The sequence below is a fragment of the Neofelis nebulosa genome, chromosome 7 (genome assembly GCF_028018385.1).
Source record: "Neofelis nebulosa isolate mNeoNeb1 chromosome 7, mNeoNeb1.pri, whole genome shotgun sequence".
NCBI lineage: Eukaryota > Metazoa > Chordata > Mammalia > Carnivora > Felidae > Neofelis > Neofelis nebulosa.
Genome location: NC_080788.1, coordinates 81,741,574 through 81,760,496, shown reverse-complemented (window position 1 = coordinate 81,760,496; position 18,923 = coordinate 81,741,574). Strand labels below are relative to the sequence as shown.

The following is an 18,923-nucleotide window of genomic DNA, read 5'->3' as shown; positions in this document are numbered from 1 at the left end:
AACACTGGCAGAACAAGTTACTTGCAATCCAAGGTTTTACAGTATTTGGAAAATACTACAATGTCACATGCTGATGTTTTGACTGATTTAAAAGTGTAAAGAACTGCACTAATCCTAAACAATATAATTTTCATGGTTCTTCCACAATAATTATATTTTAGTACGTAGTGTTTTGCAGGCAGTATCTATGTATTATTTTCATCAGTCCTTACATCTACGAGGTAGAACATAGAAAAAAAAAAGTATGTTCTAATTAGTTAGGTTAAGTACAAAAATGGGAACCCAAACTTATAAAGTTTGATCTAGACTCTTAATATCTAACCACTATGATTGTCTTCAAACTGAACTTTTGCCTGCAAATACCCTTTATTATAACTTGTATATTTTTTATTTCCCTTTATAAAATTTTAGTAGATTTTTAAAAATTTCATAAAGTTGGGTTTTAATGGGGTGAAAAACTCTCAAGAAATGCTTTTAGTATATATTACTTAAAAACAGATTACAGTAGCATATTTCTTGTGAAGGTTAGTATACAATGTAAGTTGAATATAAAGCATTCAATTTTCTGAAGATGACTAATGTATATGAAGTGTTTTAAAGATAGTTTTGATAATAGGGGCTGATAGTTTGAGGTTAAGTCTGAATGGGGATATATATAGGTGTTAAATAATTAGACATGTCTGTTCACATTTTCTTATTTCAGATTCTGAGACGTCCATCCCTACAGCGTCGAGCTGGCTCCCGCTCTGATGTAACACACCATGCTGTCACCTCGCAGCTGCCACAAGTCCCTGCTGGAGCAGGGAGCCGACCTATTGGGGAGCAGGTAATATCTTAATGGTTATCTTCCCTTCAGTGTATTTTTCTTCCTTTCAGAGTAAGGCATCAACCAAAATGTCTAGAAAAATATATGGAGATTGGGGTGGGGGTAAGAAGCTAGCTACCAGATAGAATTAGCAAAAAGAAATTTCCCTTACTGCTTGGGTTCTGTTTTCTAGATAGAGTTCATGGTTGTTCTGGCATAATGCATAAAGGAGTCTCTTATTTGAAAACCCTTCATCTTGACCCTTGGGTAGCAGTGAACATATATTAAAATGATTAATTGCTACAATCTAAGATTTATAGTTTTTAATAGTAGAGATAATATTAGTCTATTAGCTAAACATTTATTGATCATTAGTTGAGTCCTAGGCACTGTTTTCAATACTTTAAGTGTATTAACTAATTAAAACCTTTTAACAACTTTTTGAGGGTTCTTATTAGTCTTGATTTTCAGATGAAGTGATTGGTAAAGGTCAAACATAGAAGTTTTGGATCTAGGACTAAAACCCAAATGTTCTGGCTACAGAGCTATCAAGTATACCTTTGATTGTTCTAAAAGTTAATTTTAATTAAGTATTCAGAACATGAGGGGCTATGTGTGTCTCTCTAAGTACATACATAATTGTTACTTTTTACATCAGACATTTACAACATCTATAATTCATTGAACTCTTTTTTTGTTGATAGTAATAGTGAAGGGGAGGAGAAAATGTTCCTTCAAAACTTGCATTAGGGAAATTTTCAAACATTCTAAAAGTAGAATAGTGCATGGAATCCCACTAACACATCATCTGATTCTAGTGGTTACTAGCACTTTATCAAACGTGTTTGATTTATCTGTCCTGTCATTATTTAAAGCAACTTCCTAGCATTATATTTTGTATATAATTCAGTATGTAATAAAATTTTCATTTTTTAAAAAGCAACTTATTTAAAAATAATAAGTTCACAGATTCACAGGAAATTGCAAAGATACTAGGGCAGTCTTGTGCCCTTTGCCCAATTTCTTCCAGTGGTTACATCGTACCTAATTAGAGTATAATATCAAAATCATGAAATTGATATTGGTGCAATGTATGTATGTGGTTCTTTGTCATTTTATCATGTGTAGTTCTATGTAACCACCACTAAGGCAACTTACTTTTTGGTAAGCTTGAATCATTAAGAAATGTATGTGCCTATACATGTTTATATTGGCTCATTGTGTGTTTAAGAAATAAAGCTAAATAAGGAAGTGTAATGCCTATAGGGAAGTATTTATTATATACCTTATTTTAAAGATAGCACATTGGGGCACCTGGGTGGCTCAGTCAATTAAACATCCGGCTCTTTGATTTCAGCTCAGGTAATCTCAGGGTTCGTGAGTTTGAGCCCCATGTTGGCTCTGTGCTGACAGCTGGAGCCTGCTTGGGATTCTCTCTCTCCCTCTCTGACTGCCACTCCCCTGCTCACTTGCACACACACTCTCTCTCCCTAAATAAATAAATCAACTTAAAAAAAGAAATAGATAGCACATAACTTCTGCAATAATGAAAAGTTTTATCTTGTTTGTCTGTATGTGGAATTTTATTTTAATAGGAAGAAGAAGAGTATGAAACTAAAGGAGGACGTCGGAGAACATGGGATGATGATTATGTGCTTAAGCGGCAGTTTTCTGCCTTGGTTCCTGCTTTTGATCCTAGACCTGGTCGGACTAATGTCCAACAAACAACTGATCTAGAGATTCCGCCCCCAGGTACTGTGTATTTTAGTTTTTGTGATTTAAATTTAATATATACCAAAGAAGGTAGTTATATCTAATCAGGAAAGTAAGTGGCTATTTATATGTGCAGGTTGATAAGTAAAAGTTTTCAGGAAAAAAACTGTATATCAGCCACAAGTCCTTAAAAATGAGATTATTTTTAAAGGAGCAAATTACGGTATATTTAAAGCACTGTGTTTTGTATTTGTGTAATTTTTAAAGGAAGACTCATTTAAAGGTGGATTGTTTGTATCCTGTATTCCACTAGATCTGAACTGCTATGAATTATTCCTGTTCAGATTTTATTTTGAAAAGTTGTATGGGGCGCCTCAGTTGATTAAGCATCTGACTTTAGCTCAGGTCATGATCTTGTGGTTTGGGCTTTGTTTGCACTGACCCTTTGGAGCTTGCTTGGGATTCTCTCTCTCTCTCCCTTTGTCTCTGCTCCTCCTCTGCTCTATTTCTCTTTAAAGCAAAAAAGAAAAAGAAATGTTGTATAGTGGTTTCATTTATGGTTTCTGGAGTTATTCATCCTGGTAACTCTCTTTCAAGTCTGTTTTGGTTGTGGTAGGCATACTTATGATCCCCCAAAGGCATGTAGGTCCTAACCTCCAGAATATATGAATAGGTAATGTTAACCTGACAAAAGTAACTTTGCAGATGAGATAGAAGAATTATCCTGGATTATCTGGGTAGGTCCAGTGTAATGACTAGGGTCCACATAAGAGGAATACAGGAAGGTCTGAGACAGAGAAAGAGATTAGACAACAGGAAGCTGAGATGAGAGTGATGAGGGGCCATGAACTATGGAATATGGGCAGCCTCTAGATGCTAGGAAAGGGAAAGAAACAGATTCTTTCTTGGAGCTTCCAAAAAGGAACAAAGCCTTGCCAACCCATTTTAGATTTCTTGCTTCTAGAACTAGTTGTTTCAAACCACTTGGTTGATGGTAATTTGTCACAACAGCAATAGGAAGCTAATATACTGAGCATATCATCAGTGTAAGCCTGAATTTTCTCACCTCTTACGTGTAGAGAATAATAGTTTCTGTTTGACAAGGTAATTAAAAGATTTAAATGAGGCAAAACATATAAAGTTATTAGCATGACAGTTGGTGTGTGCTTCAATAAACGTCAGTATTGTACTCAGTATATTATCCTTAAGGAAGACTTAAATGTTGATTAAGTATAGAATGTATTCTTTACATGATAGAATGATACCTGTGTTAAATATGGAAGTAAGTATGCTTCGTAGTATAATGTTTTATGGTGAGGATGTGTATAGACTGAATCAAGATATTCCAAGATCCCTTCAAAAAAGAAAAACCTATGCTAGGGAATATAAATTCCTACAATATAAATTTCTACAAATTTTCTGTAGAGTTCTTTGGCAATATATTTCATATTGTTACTACTAAAAGTCTATACCAAAGAAATACTGGCTCTGTACCCAGATGTATATATACTGATGACTATAGAAGTATTATTTATATTGTCAGAAAATTAGAAATGACCTTTATTATGTATAATAACAGGGATATGGTTCAGTTAAGGTATAATGGTATGAATGCCATGCAATGAATAAAGTAATACTTTAAAAGACTCTATCATGATATGAGGAAAAAATTCCTGAACTAATAAAAAAAGATTGCACCACCAAATACACTATGAACCTGGGTGTGGGTGTGGGTGTTTACCTCACAATCCACTCATTGAACATGAGCAGGTCATTGACCAGAGTATGTGGTTTTCTCAGTAGGTGGTTTTTTTCTCGATGTAGAATTATGAATAATTTTAGTTTTCTCATTTATAAGAATAAAATGTTTCTGAAATCATACAGCTAGCATGTGTTTTCTTTTTTAATTTAAATGAAATTTTTTTTTAATATTATTTTTTTTAAATTTACATCCAAATTACTTAGCATATAGTGCAACAATAATTTCAGGAATAGATTCCTTAATGCCCCTTACACATTTAGCCCATCCCCCCTCCCACAACCCCTCCAGCAACCCGCTGTTTTTTCTCCATATTTAAGAGTCTCTTTTGTTTTGTTCCCCTTCCTGTTTTATATTATTTTTGCTTCCCTTCCCTTATGTTCATCTGTTCTGTGTCTTAAAGTCCTCATACGAGTGAAATCATAGGATATTTTTCTTTCTCTGACTAATTTCACTTAGCATAATACCCTCTAGTTCCATCCATGTAATTCCAAATGACAAGATTTCATACTTTCTTTTTGATTGCCGAGTAATACTCCATTGTATATATATACCACATCTCTACCCATTCATCCGTCGATGACATTTGGGCTCTTTCCATACTTTGGCTGTTGTTGATAGTGGCATGTGTTTTCTTGTAATAATGAGAGATCCCTATCGTATCCCTATCGTATAAATGCAGCTTTAGTGCCATCTTTAAGTAACCTAGGTTGATTGTTTTCATTTCTAAAAAACGAAAATGTTGATGCCAGGAGAGTCCTAAGTAGTTGTTGTCTTTAGCTAATAAATGGCAGAAGAGTTTAGATACCATGTAGCTTTGTCTCCCAGTGCAGTGTTCTTTCTGGACTGTTTGTTTTAGTGTAATTTTTTTGATGTCTCATTTTTAGGAACACCTCATTCAGAGCTCTTAGAAGAAGTTGAATGTACTCCATCACCTCGATTAGCCCTCACTTTGAAAGTAACAGGTCTTGGAACAACTCGTGAAGTTGAATTACCACTCACTAATTTCAGATCAACTATTTTTTACTATGTACAAAAATTGCTTCAGTTGTCCTGTAACGGCAATGTGAAATCAGATAAACTTAGGCGTATTTGGGAGCCAACATACACGTAAGAGATTTTAACGTAATGTTTTAAGTAAATATTTTCCTGGTACATGAGCCAAGAAGCATTATAGTTCTGTATTTTTTCCTGTAGAAACAAAATGGTTCTTGTTCTCTTGGTTTACAGCAGCAGACAAGAGTGTTTCTGACACATGATGTAGAATGGTTTAAGGTTTCAACTGGTTTAATTAGAAATAAACTAGACTAATATCTTATGTAATAATTGTTGAACTCTTTGGGATTGTGTATGAAGTACTAAATATTTTCTATTTGTTATTTGTTTTGGGGTTTGCAAGTTTAAATCTACCTCTCTTTGTTCATTCATTCGTTGAACAAGTAATGAATAATGAACTTGGGCACATTTAATATTTTGGTGCCTCATTTTATTAATCTGTAAAATGAGAGTAGCTGTGAGGAATCAATGAATTAATATACATAAAGTGTTTTCAATATTGTCTGGGTGTTCAGTATTCCCTATAATAGTTATTTATATAATAGTATAGTTTAATATAATTTAATAATACTTAACAATCATCCTTATGTAAACTTATTTTTCTGATGTTTTGTTAACATCATTGATAATTTTATATAATGTCTAATAAAGTGATGTAGATCCTTTTGAGAGAGTACACAAGGCTGTCCGGGTATTTCCCCCACCCTGTTCAATTTTTACTAAAGTTTCAAATTTGATCTTCACTGCCTGTGTGAATATAAGTGCTCCTGGTCCATGTTATTCCTATCCTATTTTTCTATCTTGACCCAGAAGCAAACCATTTCTCATCTCTTTTTATTTTTACAACAGTATATGAAAGTTATAACATGACATAATGTATTACTTCATACCTTTAAAAGTTCTAGGTTTGATGTATGCGTTCTTTGCAATTCTGCTAAATTTGTAAATAGTAGTTCTTTTTCAGAAACATGATTTCTGCTACTTTCCCCCCTGTTTGACACATTTATTTTCATAAATTCTCCCTGAGTTTAATGTTTAAACATATGGCTAATGAATGACATCATTCATATATCTTTTAAAGAATTGAAGCCTTATTGGAAATAACCACAAATCATTTGATTTATGAATTAATGTGAAAAATATCTTCATATTTAGAATCATGTACAGAGAAATGAAGGATTCTGACAAAGAGAAGGAAAATGGAAAAATGGTAAGTTATATTAAATGGGTCTTCTTGGCTACTTAGTGAAAAAAGGGAAAAATAAAGAAAAGCTGCTACTTTTAATTGAACATTTGAGGGGAAAAAATTACTAACATGGAATTCTTTAGATGAGGTTAAATGCATGATTTTAAAGCTACCTTATGTAATGCATGTGAAATAGCATAGACTTTTAATCAGGAAAGGCCAACATTTGGTTTTTCCTATTGTAGGGTTGTTGGTCTATAGAGCATGTGGAACAGTACCTTGGCACTGATGAATTACCAAAGAATGACTTGATAACCTACCTGCAGAAGAATGCAGACGCCGCTTTCCTGCGCCACTGGAAATTAACTGGCACTAATAAAAGTATTAGGAAAAACAGAAATTGTTCTCAGCTCATAGCTGCATATAAGGTATACATTGGCTTCAAAACACAATTGGGAATGGCTTTGTGCTTTGTTTGCAGCTTTTTAAGATTCTTAAGAAAAAGGTTCATTGGGACATGTTTGAAAAAATGAGGTTGAATTAATGTTGTTAATATGCCAAGTACTAAAATTTCAAATATAATTTGTGATATTGGATCTAAGTACATGGTTTTAACTATAGCTTACAGTGGTTATAGTTTATTCGGGAGGTCTAATGGTTTAGAACACATTGATTTTCAATTTGGGTAATAGTGTTTTTATTTAAAAAGAAGGCAATTCTTTGAAAAATTTCAGCATTTTCAAATACTAATAGTATGATATATTGCTTTTCTTGAAAATGTGATTAATGGCTAGTTTGCTAATTTTTTCTATAGGATTTTTGTGAGCATGGAACAAAGTCTGGATTAAACCAGGGGGCCATTTCTACCCTTCAGAGTAGTGATATTCTTAATTTGACGAAAGAACAACCTCAGGCCAAAGCCGGTAATGGTCAGAATTCTTGTGGAGTGGAAGATGTCCTTCAGCTGCTGCGTATTCTCTATATAGTTGCAAGTGACCCTTATTCAAGAATATCCCAAGAAGGTCCGTAAGAATCCTTGTTTCATTTCTATGGCATTTTAAAAAGGAAGTCAGTTTAAATTTCTATTAATTTTATTACTTTTACAGAAGGTGATGAGCAGCCCCAGTTTACTTTTCCACCAGATGAATTCACTAGCAAAAAAATCACAACAAAAATTTTGCAGCAGATTGAGGTAATAAACTCAGTCGAACTCTTCAGTCTGTAACTTTTGGACTTTCAAGTACTCTTCTCTTCTTCCTTTTCTACCTTCCACCATCTCTACTGTTTCTCTGATTCAGTGATTTAGACCATATGGTCCACTGCATTAATTTCTTCGTTAATTACTTTTAAGAACTCCTTTTTGTCTTTGTAAATAATTGGCTTAAGACATTGTTTTTTTGTTAATTTACAGGAACCTTTGGCATTGGCAAGTGGGGCTCTGCCAGACTGGTGTGAACAGTTAACCAGCAAGTGTCCTTTTCTAATACCATTTGAAACTAGACAGCTTTATTTCACATGTACAGCATTTGGTGCGTCAAGGTAGGAAATGTGTCCTTTAATATTTTTTTAATGTTAAATAAGCTCAAAATGTGCAAGTATACTTTATGTCAGGACTGATGGAAGGAATATATTATCTTGTTTTCTTATAAAGAGTTATCAGTATTGAAACACGTTTTGGTTTCCAGTTAGATATGTACTCTCTTACAGTTGACCTTTGAACAATGTGGGGTTAGGAATGCCAACCCCTCTGCACTGTTGAAAATCATATTTAAAAAAGTATAACTTTTGACTTCTCCTCCTATTGACCAGAAGTCTTACTGATGACATAAACAGTTAACATGTATTTTAAGTTTTCTTTATTTGTCTGTTTATTTGGAGTGTGAGCGAGAGGGATAGGGGCAGAGAGAGAGAGAGATTGAGAGAGAGAATCCCAAGCAGGCTGTATGCTGTCAGCAGAGAGCCCGACACAGGGCTTGATCTCACCAACTGTGAGATCGTGACCTGACTCAAATCAGGAGTCACCTCAGGGTGCCTGAACCACCCGGGCACACCTACACTGTATTCTTAGAAACAAGTAAGCTAGGGAAAATAATATGTTTTGTTTCATTTTTTATTAAAAAAATTTTCTTAACATTTATTTTTGAGAGAGAGACAGAACGTGAGTGGGGAAGGGGCAGAGAGAGAGGGAGAGACAGAATCTGAAGCAGGTTCCAAGCTCTGAGCTGTCAGCACAGAGCCCAATGCTGGGCTCAAACTCAAGAACCATGATCTCATTCATGGAGTCTGACGCTTAACCGACTGAGCCACCAGGTCCCAAATCATAAGGAAGAAAAATATGTAGTCCTGTTATTTATTTAAAAAAAAAAAAAAAATTCCACGTATAAGTGGACCCATGCAGTTCAAGCCTATGTTACTCAAGGATCAGATGTATTGTGTTTTCCATCAGCATTTACAATACAGTTTATTAAGTAGTTTACATAAATTATCTCAGGAATACCAAATTAAATGCTTATGAATACATAACATGGAAAGGTTCCTTCCTTCTGGCCATCATTTTTTTCTTACAGTCTTCAAACATACTACATAATTTTATACTTATTTTTTCTGTCTGCTTCCACTAGATGAAAGTTTGATGAGGGCAGGAATTTCTGGCAGTTTTTGTTCACTGATCTAGCTAGAGTTCCTAAAGCAGTATGTACAGCACATTGGAGGTATTCAGTAATATTTTTTGAATGATTGAGTACCCAGAATACTTTCGAAGTAGATGTAAGTAGAAAAGTTATAATTTAAAATGGAGCAGTATAATGATAGTTATACTATTTACAAATCATTTGTACATATGAGATCATAGCCCTGTTGTCATAAGTGGCATTGGTTATGGTTTCTGTTTTATAGATGAGGAAACTGATTCTCAGAGTTTATAGCTGATTGGCTTGAGATTAACAACAAATTGTAGCACACATGAGAGCAAATCTTTCATTTTCTTCCTTCTAGTTCAAGATTCTCCCACCCTCTAGGGTGGGTTAGCTCTGTATTGTCCAAAAGAAAGTATTTTTTTATTTTTTAAAGATTTTACTTTAAGTAACCTCCACACCCAATATGGGGCTCGAACTTAACAACCCCAAGATCAAGAGTTGCACACTCTACCAACTGAGCTAGCTGGGTATCCCCAAAAGAAAACACTTTAAAATCAGTAGCATTTTTCAGTTTGTATCACAGTAATAAATAATTAAGTCAGCTTAACCATTTTATAGTTTCTCTGATAGTTAAGAAATCATTTGCTTGTATTTTTGTGTATTATAAGTTTGTCTATTTTTTTAATTGAAGTTGACACACCATATTACATTACTTGAAGGTGTGCAACCATGATTCAGCAACTCTGTACATTATGTTGTGCTCACCAGGGTAGCAACCATCTGTCCACCATACAATGCTATTACAGTACTGTTGACTATATTCCCTATGCTATTCCTTTAATCCCCAGTTTGTGTGTATTTTTATGTGTTCTGTGTGGTTTGGACGAGAGCTTTATTTTGATCTGTTAATTACTCAGGTAAAGAGGAAAAATGCAGGCCCAAGTACTTCCTCAATTTGTTTAAGGAAAATAATAAAAGAGCTTTATATGTTTTAACTCAGAGAGGAAATAATAATTGATACAATAAAAAAGTTTACTGTATTTTCTCACCTAATAAAATACAACTTAAAATTCTTATCTTGGAATTATGTTGCTGGTTTAGTAGTACATTCAAACTATTACTGAACGTTACAGCTACATAAGTATTTTTCTATTTCAGAGCAATAGTGTGGTTACAAAACCGACGTGAAGCCACCGTGGAAAGAACAAGGACCACCAGTAGTGTAAGGCGAGATGATCCTGGGGAGTTTCGAGTGGGTCGTCTCAAGCATGAAAGAGTAAAAGTTCCACGTGGTGAATCTCTGATGGAATGGGCTGAGAATGTCATGCAAATACATGCAGATCGGAAATCAGTTCTTGAGGTACTGCACATAGAATTTCTTTTAGTATGCAGGAATGACAGAGAACCAGCCAACCTGTTTGTTCCACAGCATGCAAACTGCATTAGATAGAAACGGGAAAGGATTTCTCTGCCCTCTGTGTAAGGCCTTTCCCTCTCATAGAACATCTTTTGAAATAGGATGTCAGCTCACCTCCTTAAAGGTTAGGATCTTTTGATTTGATGAGTAGCAAAGAGTATCTTCCCTCTTGGGGTAGGCGAATGCTTGGTCTTTTTGAAGGATACTTCTCATTTCTTAATGAAGCCTGAACTGAATAATAGCACTCACTAAGGATTTTTTTGATAGTCTCAATTTTGGGGCGCCTGGGTGGTTCAGTCAGTTAAGCGTTGGACTTTGGCTCAGGTCATCATCTCGCGGTCTGTGAGTTCAAGTGCCACATCAGGCTCTGTGTCGACAGCTCAGAGCCTGGAACCTGCTTCAGATTCTCTGTCTCCCTCTCTCTCTGTCCCTCCCCTGCTCATGCTCTGTCTGTCTCTCTCTCTCACAAAATAAATAAAGATAAAAAAATTTTTTTTGATGTTCTCAGTTTTACCTGTACATTAAGCTATGCTATTAGATACACACATTTTTTTGGAGCATACGGTTTTATATTAAACTGTGCTTGGCATTATATCATGGGTCTGTATTCAGAGCTGTTATAATAAATGGCAGTATAAAACATGATGTATTTTCTGTAGAGATGTTATCGTAGGCATTGTCGAGCATATCCTATATGCTTATTCTTTCTTCTATGAGGGACAATGAAAGAAATCTCTGTTCTGTCACAAATATGAACCAGCTGCTTAGTTTATCTTTTGGATCAGAGACTGATCATGACAGATACGCTGTATCTTTAGAAAGTATATGAGACTTATGGCTTTCACTTTAAACTCTATTTGCTTTCATCTTATTCTTCCTACCCATATATTCCTCTAAGTAGAAAATCCTTAATTATTTTATTTTTTTACCATGCACTGTATGTTTTTGTAAGCTGCCTCTCACATAATTGGGGAATATGTAGAGTATGGACACAAAAACCTTGGAAGTAATTTCCTCAAGTCAGGAATAGAGGAAGAGTTTAGGTTTTGGTGTCATATAGGCACACAGACAAATCTGTGTGCCATCATTTCCTCAAGCAAATAATTTAACCTTTTTATCTAAACTTTGGTTTCCTTTGGTGTAACAAAAGGGATGAAAATCTATTTTGTAAAGTTGGTGTGAGAGATCACTTTGTGAACAATGTTCACCATGGTGTTTAAATGTGTAATAGTGTACAATAAATATACTTTTTAGAAAAACTAGAATAAAACTTCTGTGTTGTTATAATATTCTGCTATTAAAAAAATGTATTATTTGGTAAGAATGGGATAATTTTAAAACATTTCTTTAAGCTCACTTTTCCCCCACAATTTGTTCATATTTTAGGTTGAATTTTTAGGAGAAGAAGGAACTGGCTTGGGCCCTACATTAGAATTTTATGCTTTGGTGGCAGCAGAATTCCAGAGAACTGATTTGGGAGCGTGGCTTTGTGATGATAACTTTCCAGATGATGAATCTCGTCATGTAAGATTTATTTTCCATTTTGTGATTGTGATTCTGCTTTTAGAAAGTATTAAAAATTATGCTTTCAGAATTTAAGCCAGGTTTCCTAACTTTTTTATTATTGATCTTTTTTTTTAATATGAAATTTATTGTAAAATTGGTTTCCATACAACACCCAGTGCTCATCCCAATAGGTGCCCTCCTCATTGCCCATCACCCACCCTCCCCTCCCTCCCACCCCCCATCAACCCTGAGTTTATTCTCAGTTTTTAAGAGTCTCTTATGGTTTGGCTGTCTCCCTCTCTGACTTTTTTTTCCTTTCCCTCCCCCATGGTCTTCTGTTAAGTTTCTCAGCATCCACATAAGAGTGAAAACATATGATATCTGTCTTTCTCTGTGTGACTTATTTCACTTAGCATAACACTCTCCAGTTCCATCCACGTTGCTACAAAAGGCCATATTCCATTCTTTCTCATTGCCATGTAGTATTCCATGTGTATATAAACCACAATTTCTTTATCCATTCATTAGTTGAAGGACATTTAGGCTCTTTCCATAATTTGGCTATTGTTGAAAGTCCTGCTATAAACATTGGGGTTTATAAGTGCCCCTATGCATCAGTATCCTTATATCCCTTGTGTAAATTCCTAGCAGTGCTATTGCTGGGTCATAGGGTAGACCTATTTTTAATTTTTTGAGGAACCTCCGCACTGTTTTCCAGAGTGGCTGCACCAGTTTGCATTCCCACCAACAGTGCAAGAGGGTTCCCGTTTCTCCACATCCTCACCAGTATCTATAGTCTCCTGATTTGTTCATTTTAGCCACTTTGACTGGCATGAGGTGATATCTCAGTGTGGTTTTGATTTGTATTTCCCTGATGAGGAGTGATGTTGAGCATCTTTCTTTGTGCCTGTTGGCCATCTGGATGTCTTCTTTAGAGAAGTGTCTATTTATGTTTTCTGCCCATTTCTTCACTGGATTATTTGCTTTTTGGGTGTGGAGTTTGGTGAGTTCTTTATAGATTTTGGACACTAGCCCTTTGTCTGATATGTCATTTGCAAATATCTTTTCCCATTCCATTGGTTGCCTTTTAGTTTTGTTGATTGTTTCCTTTGCAGTGCAGAAGCTTCTTATCTTGATGAGGTCCCACTAGTTCATTTTTGCCTTCAATTCCTTTGCCTTTTTTTTTTTTTTTTTTAATGTAAAGAGAGCACAACCAGGAAAAGGGTAGAAAGAGAGGGAGAGAAAGAATCCCAAGCAGGCTCCATGCTAACAGCACAGAACCCAACGTGGGGCTCAAACTCTTGAACTGTGAGATCGAGAGTTGGATGCTTAACTCTTGACCTGAGCTGAGATCAAGAGTTGGATGCTTAACTGACTGAGCCACCCGGGGGCCCCCATTATTGATTAATCTTGATATTATTAAAATGGTTTTAAAGAAGAAAATTTAGTCACCAAAACCTAATAAAAAGTATATATAAATACTTTAAGATAGCTAAATTGATGAAGATGTTTAATACTTATGCATCTTTTGTTTAATTTTATTTTTATTTCTCCCTCTAAAAAATTAGGTTGATCTTGGAGGTGGATTGAAACCTCCCGGATACTATGTGCAGAGATCATGTGGGCTGTTCACGGCACCATTTCCACAAGATAGTGATGAGCTTGAAAGGATCACAAAACTCTTTCATTTCCTTGGGATTTTCTTGGCCAAATGCATTCAAGACAATAGACTTGTGGACTTACCTATTTCTAAGCCTTTCTTTAAACTTATGTGTATGGGTGACATTAAAAGCAATATGAGTAAATTAATTTATGAGTCACGAGGTGATAGAGACTTACACTGTACTGAAAGTCAGTCTGAAGCTTCTACAGAAGAAGGCCATGATTCACTCTCTGTAGGAAGCTTTGAAGAGGATTCAAAATCAGAGTTTATTCTAGATCCCCCCAAACCAAAACCCCCAGCTTGGTTTAATGGAATTTTAACTTGGGAAGACTTTGAACTAGTAAACCCACACCGAGCCCGATTTTTAAAAGAAATTAAAGACCTTGCTGTCAAGAGGCGTCAGATTTTAAGCAACAAAGGTCTTTCTGAAGATGAGAAGAACACGAAATTACAGGAACTAGTGCTAAAGAATCCATCAGGGTCTGGTCCTCCACTTAGCATAGAGGATTTAGGGTAAGTTTATATATACATTCTTCAACCTAATGGATGAATAGATTTTAAAGCTTTTATTTCTTTGTCCCCACTAATTGCAATGTATGAGTAAATAGTCGGTTAAGAACAATAACATGCTGTAGGAAATATTATTGATTTGAATTTTAAAGAGTTCATATTATAGAGACAATATTCAGAATATCAGAATATAGTTTATTAATCGTCAAATCTCTGGAAGGTTATCTGATTTATCAGATGTGATTAATGTATATATATTGTATGAAAGTCCAAAGTCAAAGATACTTGGAGAAATCATAGCTAATTAATATATATAGTGTACTTGGCAAAGCTCAAATAGTTTGCTTTATGTGTAGGCCTTATGCCCAATGGCTGTACTAACTGACTCCGATGCTACAGATCTTTTGATAAAATTCTTTTGATTTCTATACATGAGGTATTATACCCTTGGTATGTTTTCTGTGATTTTGGGTTGACTGCAAGTCTGTCTGTCTTTCCTTTTTCTCTTTTCTTTTTCTTTTTCTTTTTTTCTTTTTCTCTCTTTCTTCCTTTCTTGATAATGTTGAGAAGTTTTGTTTGATAAATTATTATATATTCAAGGTCTTATTTGAGGGTAGGGACAGAGCATGAATAACATTAGTGAAGCAATAGTTTCTTCTCGGAAAAAAAAGTAAAGATGTTGCTGTCCTAATTTGTTGCAAAAACCCTTTATTAATTTTGTGCCATAAAGGGAAATGAAATCTGGAAAGGTGGTGGTTTCATGCAGTCTTTGCAAAGCCAGGTTTGGTGATGATTGGCCTACTAGTTTTTGTGGATGGGGTTTTTGCATTCAAAAGGCCTCATGCTTAACATCTAAGCCAGAGGAGTGGGGGGGATCATGGTTTGGTCAGCAGTGTTTTAAAAATTAAACACCAATGGTAGTTGAATGTTAATCTAATACTTTTCGTCTTCCTAGTTTAAATTTCCAGTTTTGCCCTTCCTCAAGAATATATGGTTTTACAGCTGTGGATCTCAAGCCAAGTGGGGAAGATGAGGTAAAAATTTTGCTTTTGATAACAGTTGTTAAGTTCAGAAACATCCTCTAGATGAGGCCAGTTGTAGTAGGAGCTACTGAAAACATCCCTGGATATTAACAATAATGTTGGCAAATTTTCCTTTGCAGATGATAACAATGGATAATGCAGAAGAATATGTGGATTTGATGTTTGACTTTTGTATGCATACGGGTATTCAGAAACAGATGGAAGCCTTTAGAGGTAATTTTTAGGGCTCTTGAGCTTAATACCTCTCCTTTTACTTGGAGACAGTTGAAATTCAGGCACTTACCTTGTCAAGAATTGCTGGTAGTGTCTAGATTTGCCCTGTGGTTTTTTGACTTCCAGATAGTTAGGTCCTGCAGATTACCCAGAACAGGTTGGAATGTTTCTCAAGCTGTGGCATACCCTCAGCTTGTTCCTCCTAAGTAATGGGGGACCCACTTTTGGCCTCCATTTCTTCATTTGTACGTGAACATAAGTTTGCGTACTTTCCACGTTGCATGATCAGGATGACTTAAACCATGTTAGAACCTAAGTTCTTCAGGAGAAAATTGAAGCACAATATATTAGACTGTTTGTCACTTACTAGTTCTGAAAAAGAATATAGATTCACCTAGCTCGTATGATGCAAAGAGTTGGTTAAGAAATTACTAAAATTTGGCTACTGACCACAGTGACTGAGCGAGTATCTCGGTTCACATTTGCAGTATTAAGGGAAATTTCTGTACTTAAAACCTTAGCATAGCTTTGATTTCAAGCTATTTTAATTTATATTTGTTTTTTAAAAAATTTATTAATATCTTATTCATATTCCATTCTGTTGTTATTAGGTATTTTGATTTGAAATTTTTCATTTTGGAATTATAACTTAGAAATTGAATTACATGTTTTATTGTTTTTGATTTTTTGCTATGTATAATGTAGATGGGTTTAATAAAGTTTTTCCAATGGAGAAATTAAGTTCCTTCAGCCATGAAGAAGTCCAGATGATTCTTTGTGGAAACCAGTCACCATCCTGGGCAGCAGAGGATATTATTAATTATACTGAACCTAAGTTGGGTTATACACGTGACAGGTAAGTGTTGCTTATTTTCTAAGGTCAGTAAAATAGTTTATGTCTCAAAATCAAATGACAGATTCTCTAAAGAACTATGACTCAGTGAATTACATTCATAAAATAAGTGAGAAAGCAGTTAAGTCTTCATATCCATTGATAAGGCTGAGTTTATACAAAAAGAAAATTGAGTCTTTGTTCGTGTTAAGATTCCATTTTAATTGTTCGCTCTTTTAAGAATTGGGTGAATTGTAAACCTTTAGGCTTCATTGTTTTTATACTAACCTTTATTGTTTTTAAATTTGAGCCTTGTAAAAAAAAGTTAAAAGAATTTCCAAATAGCCTTTGCCCAGATTCAACTGTACTTAAAATTTGCTTTATATTATTTATGCATAAGCACACATATTTATATATATACCTACACGTGTTATATGTGTATGTATACTGTTTTTTTCTGAACCATTTGAGAATATGTTGCTTATGTCGTGCCCTTTTACTCTGTAATACTTGCGTGTACGTTTTCTGAAAATACGGATATTCTCCCATTTATCCACATTAGCTAGCAAATTCATATTGTTAGCTAACCTGTAGTCCATAGTCCAGGTTTGTTGATTACTCCAGTAATGTCCTTAAAGCACTCCCCTCATCACCACTGTCTCTTATCAGGAAATAGCATTTGGTTGTGATAGGAACTTTTGGAGGGATAGGTCTTTAGTCTGAAACAGTTCTTGAGTTGTTGTTTTTTCTTTCATACCACTGATTATTAGATTTTTTTTTTTTTTTTTTTTTTTTTTTTTTAAGACTACAGGCTGTATATTACCTTTTCTTTTTAAAAGTTTCCAGGGGCACCTGGGTGGCTCAGTCAGTTAAGCATCTGACTCTTGGTTTCGTCTCAGGGTATGGATCTCACAGTTTTGTGAGTTCGAGCCCCATGTCAGGCTCTGTGCTAATAGCACAGAGCCTGCTTGTTATTCTTTGTCTCCCTCTCTCTCTGCCACCTCCCCCTCTCACACCGTCTCTGTCTCTCTCTCAAAATGAATAAACATGGGGCGCCTGGGTGGCTCAGTCGGTTAAGCATCCAACTTCAGTTCAGGTCATGATCTTGCAGTCTGTGAGTTCGAGCCCTGAGTTGGGCTCTGTGCTGACAGCTAGGAGCCTGGAGCCTGCTTCGGATTCTATGTCTTCCTCTCTCTCTGCCCCTCCCCTACTCACACCTCTGTCTCTCTCTGTCTCTCTCTCAAAAGTAAATGCACATAAAAAATAATAAATAAATAAATAAACTAAAAAAAAAAAAGTTTCCGAATTAACTAAAATGAGAGAATACAGTTGACCCCTTTACAATGCAGGGTTTAGGAGCACAGTTGAAAATTCGTATATAATTTTTGACTCCCCAGAACTTAACTACTAATAGCCTGCTCTTACCAGAAGCTTTACCAATAACATGAACATATTTTGTGTGAAGTAAGCTGGAGAAAAAAAAGAATGTTAAGAAAATTATGAGAACCTACACTTGTGATGGAATAGCATAATGTATAAATTTACCAAATCACTATGTTGTACATTTGAAACTAATATAACATTGTGTCAGCTACACTCAAATAATAATAATAATGAAAAAGAAAGTCATGAAGAAGGGAAAATATATTTGCGGTACTATATTGTATTTATTGAAAAAACTTACATGTACAAGTGGACCTGAGCAGTTCAAACCTGTGTTGTTCAAAGGTCAGCTGTATTATGAATTACTTTAAACTTAACTCTAATGTTTATATAGCATTTTTTTTCCTAAGTCAACTTTTTTTTTAAGTTTTTAAAATTTTTAAAAAATTTATTTGAGAGAGGGAGGGGAAGAGAGAATCCCAAGCAGGCTCTGTCCACACTGACTGTACAGAGCCTGACATGGGGCTCAAACTCACAAACTATGAGTCCATGACCTGAGCCAAAACCAAGAGTCCAACGCTTAACTGGCTGAGCCACCTAGGTGCCCCCTTCTTTAACATTATGATTGTGAAATTCATGCCTGTTGTGGCATATAGAAGCAGTTTATTTCACCGTTAACAAAAATGGATTGTTTCAGATCCCCTTTAGCCATATTTAGATGAATTATGCATGTGCATCTTGCGCTTTTCTGATTTGCTGGCTTTGTTGCATATTTGATCCCTGTACTCCATCAGTGTTTTGGTTCTGACTGTTTATAAGTACAAGACAGTCTTTGTAGGATATTTTTAAAGTAGCTTATATCTGCTCATTTCATGCTGAGTCAAGAGTCTCTAGTACTCTAGATACTACTGATAATTGTTTTTTGGGTTATTGCTGTTACAAGGTAGTGGTAGTGTTTTTCATTTAAGTCAGCTCTCACATGAGTATAATTATATTTTTCTTCTTGTAGCCCTGGTTTCCTGAGATTCGTGAGGGTTTTGTGTGGCATGTCTTCAGATGAAAGGAAAGCATTCCTGCAGTTTACCACTGGTTGCTCAACTCTTCCCCCAGGTGGACTGGCTAACCTGCATCCCAGGCTCACAGTTGTTCGCAAGGTACAAACTTTATAGCTAATGAGGAATCCAAATGGAATTTACTTACT

General features: G+C 35.2%; 1 protein-coding gene across 6 annotated transcripts in view; it reads left to right on the top strand.

Annotated features, from left to right (window-relative positions):
• The window catches only part of HECTD1 (HECT domain E3 ubiquitin protein ligase 1), a 98,604-nt gene that overhangs the window by 77,530 nt on the left and 2,151 nt on the right, over positions 1 to 18,923 (top strand). For 5 of the 6 annotated variants that reach the window (XM_058738736.1, XM_058738734.1, XM_058738733.1 and 2 more), the window contains 15 exons: positions 704 to 826; positions 2,401 to 2,557; positions 5,165 to 5,387; positions 6,489 to 6,543; positions 6,765 to 6,947; positions 7,334 to 7,541; positions 7,626 to 7,711; positions 7,931 to 8,058; positions 10,314 to 10,515; positions 11,959 to 12,096; positions 13,647 to 14,254; positions 15,207 to 15,285; positions 15,414 to 15,507; positions 16,213 to 16,363; positions 18,732 to 18,876. In XM_058738736.1, coding sequence (XP_058594719.1) covers positions 704 to 826; positions 2,401 to 2,557; positions 5,165 to 5,387; positions 6,489 to 6,543; positions 6,765 to 6,947; positions 7,334 to 7,541; positions 7,626 to 7,711; positions 7,931 to 8,058; positions 10,314 to 10,515; positions 11,959 to 12,096; positions 13,647 to 14,254; positions 15,207 to 15,285; positions 15,414 to 15,507; positions 16,213 to 16,363; positions 18,732 to 18,876 — 2,580 coding nt within the window. The remainder of the gene's footprint in view (positions 1 to 703; positions 827 to 2,400; positions 2,558 to 5,164; positions 5,388 to 6,488; positions 6,544 to 6,764; positions 6,948 to 7,333; positions 7,542 to 7,625; positions 7,712 to 7,930; positions 8,059 to 10,313; positions 10,516 to 11,958; positions 12,097 to 13,646; positions 14,255 to 15,206; positions 15,286 to 15,413; positions 15,508 to 16,212; positions 16,364 to 18,731; positions 18,877 to 18,923) is intronic. The other variant, XM_058738735.1, reaches the window with a different exon arrangement.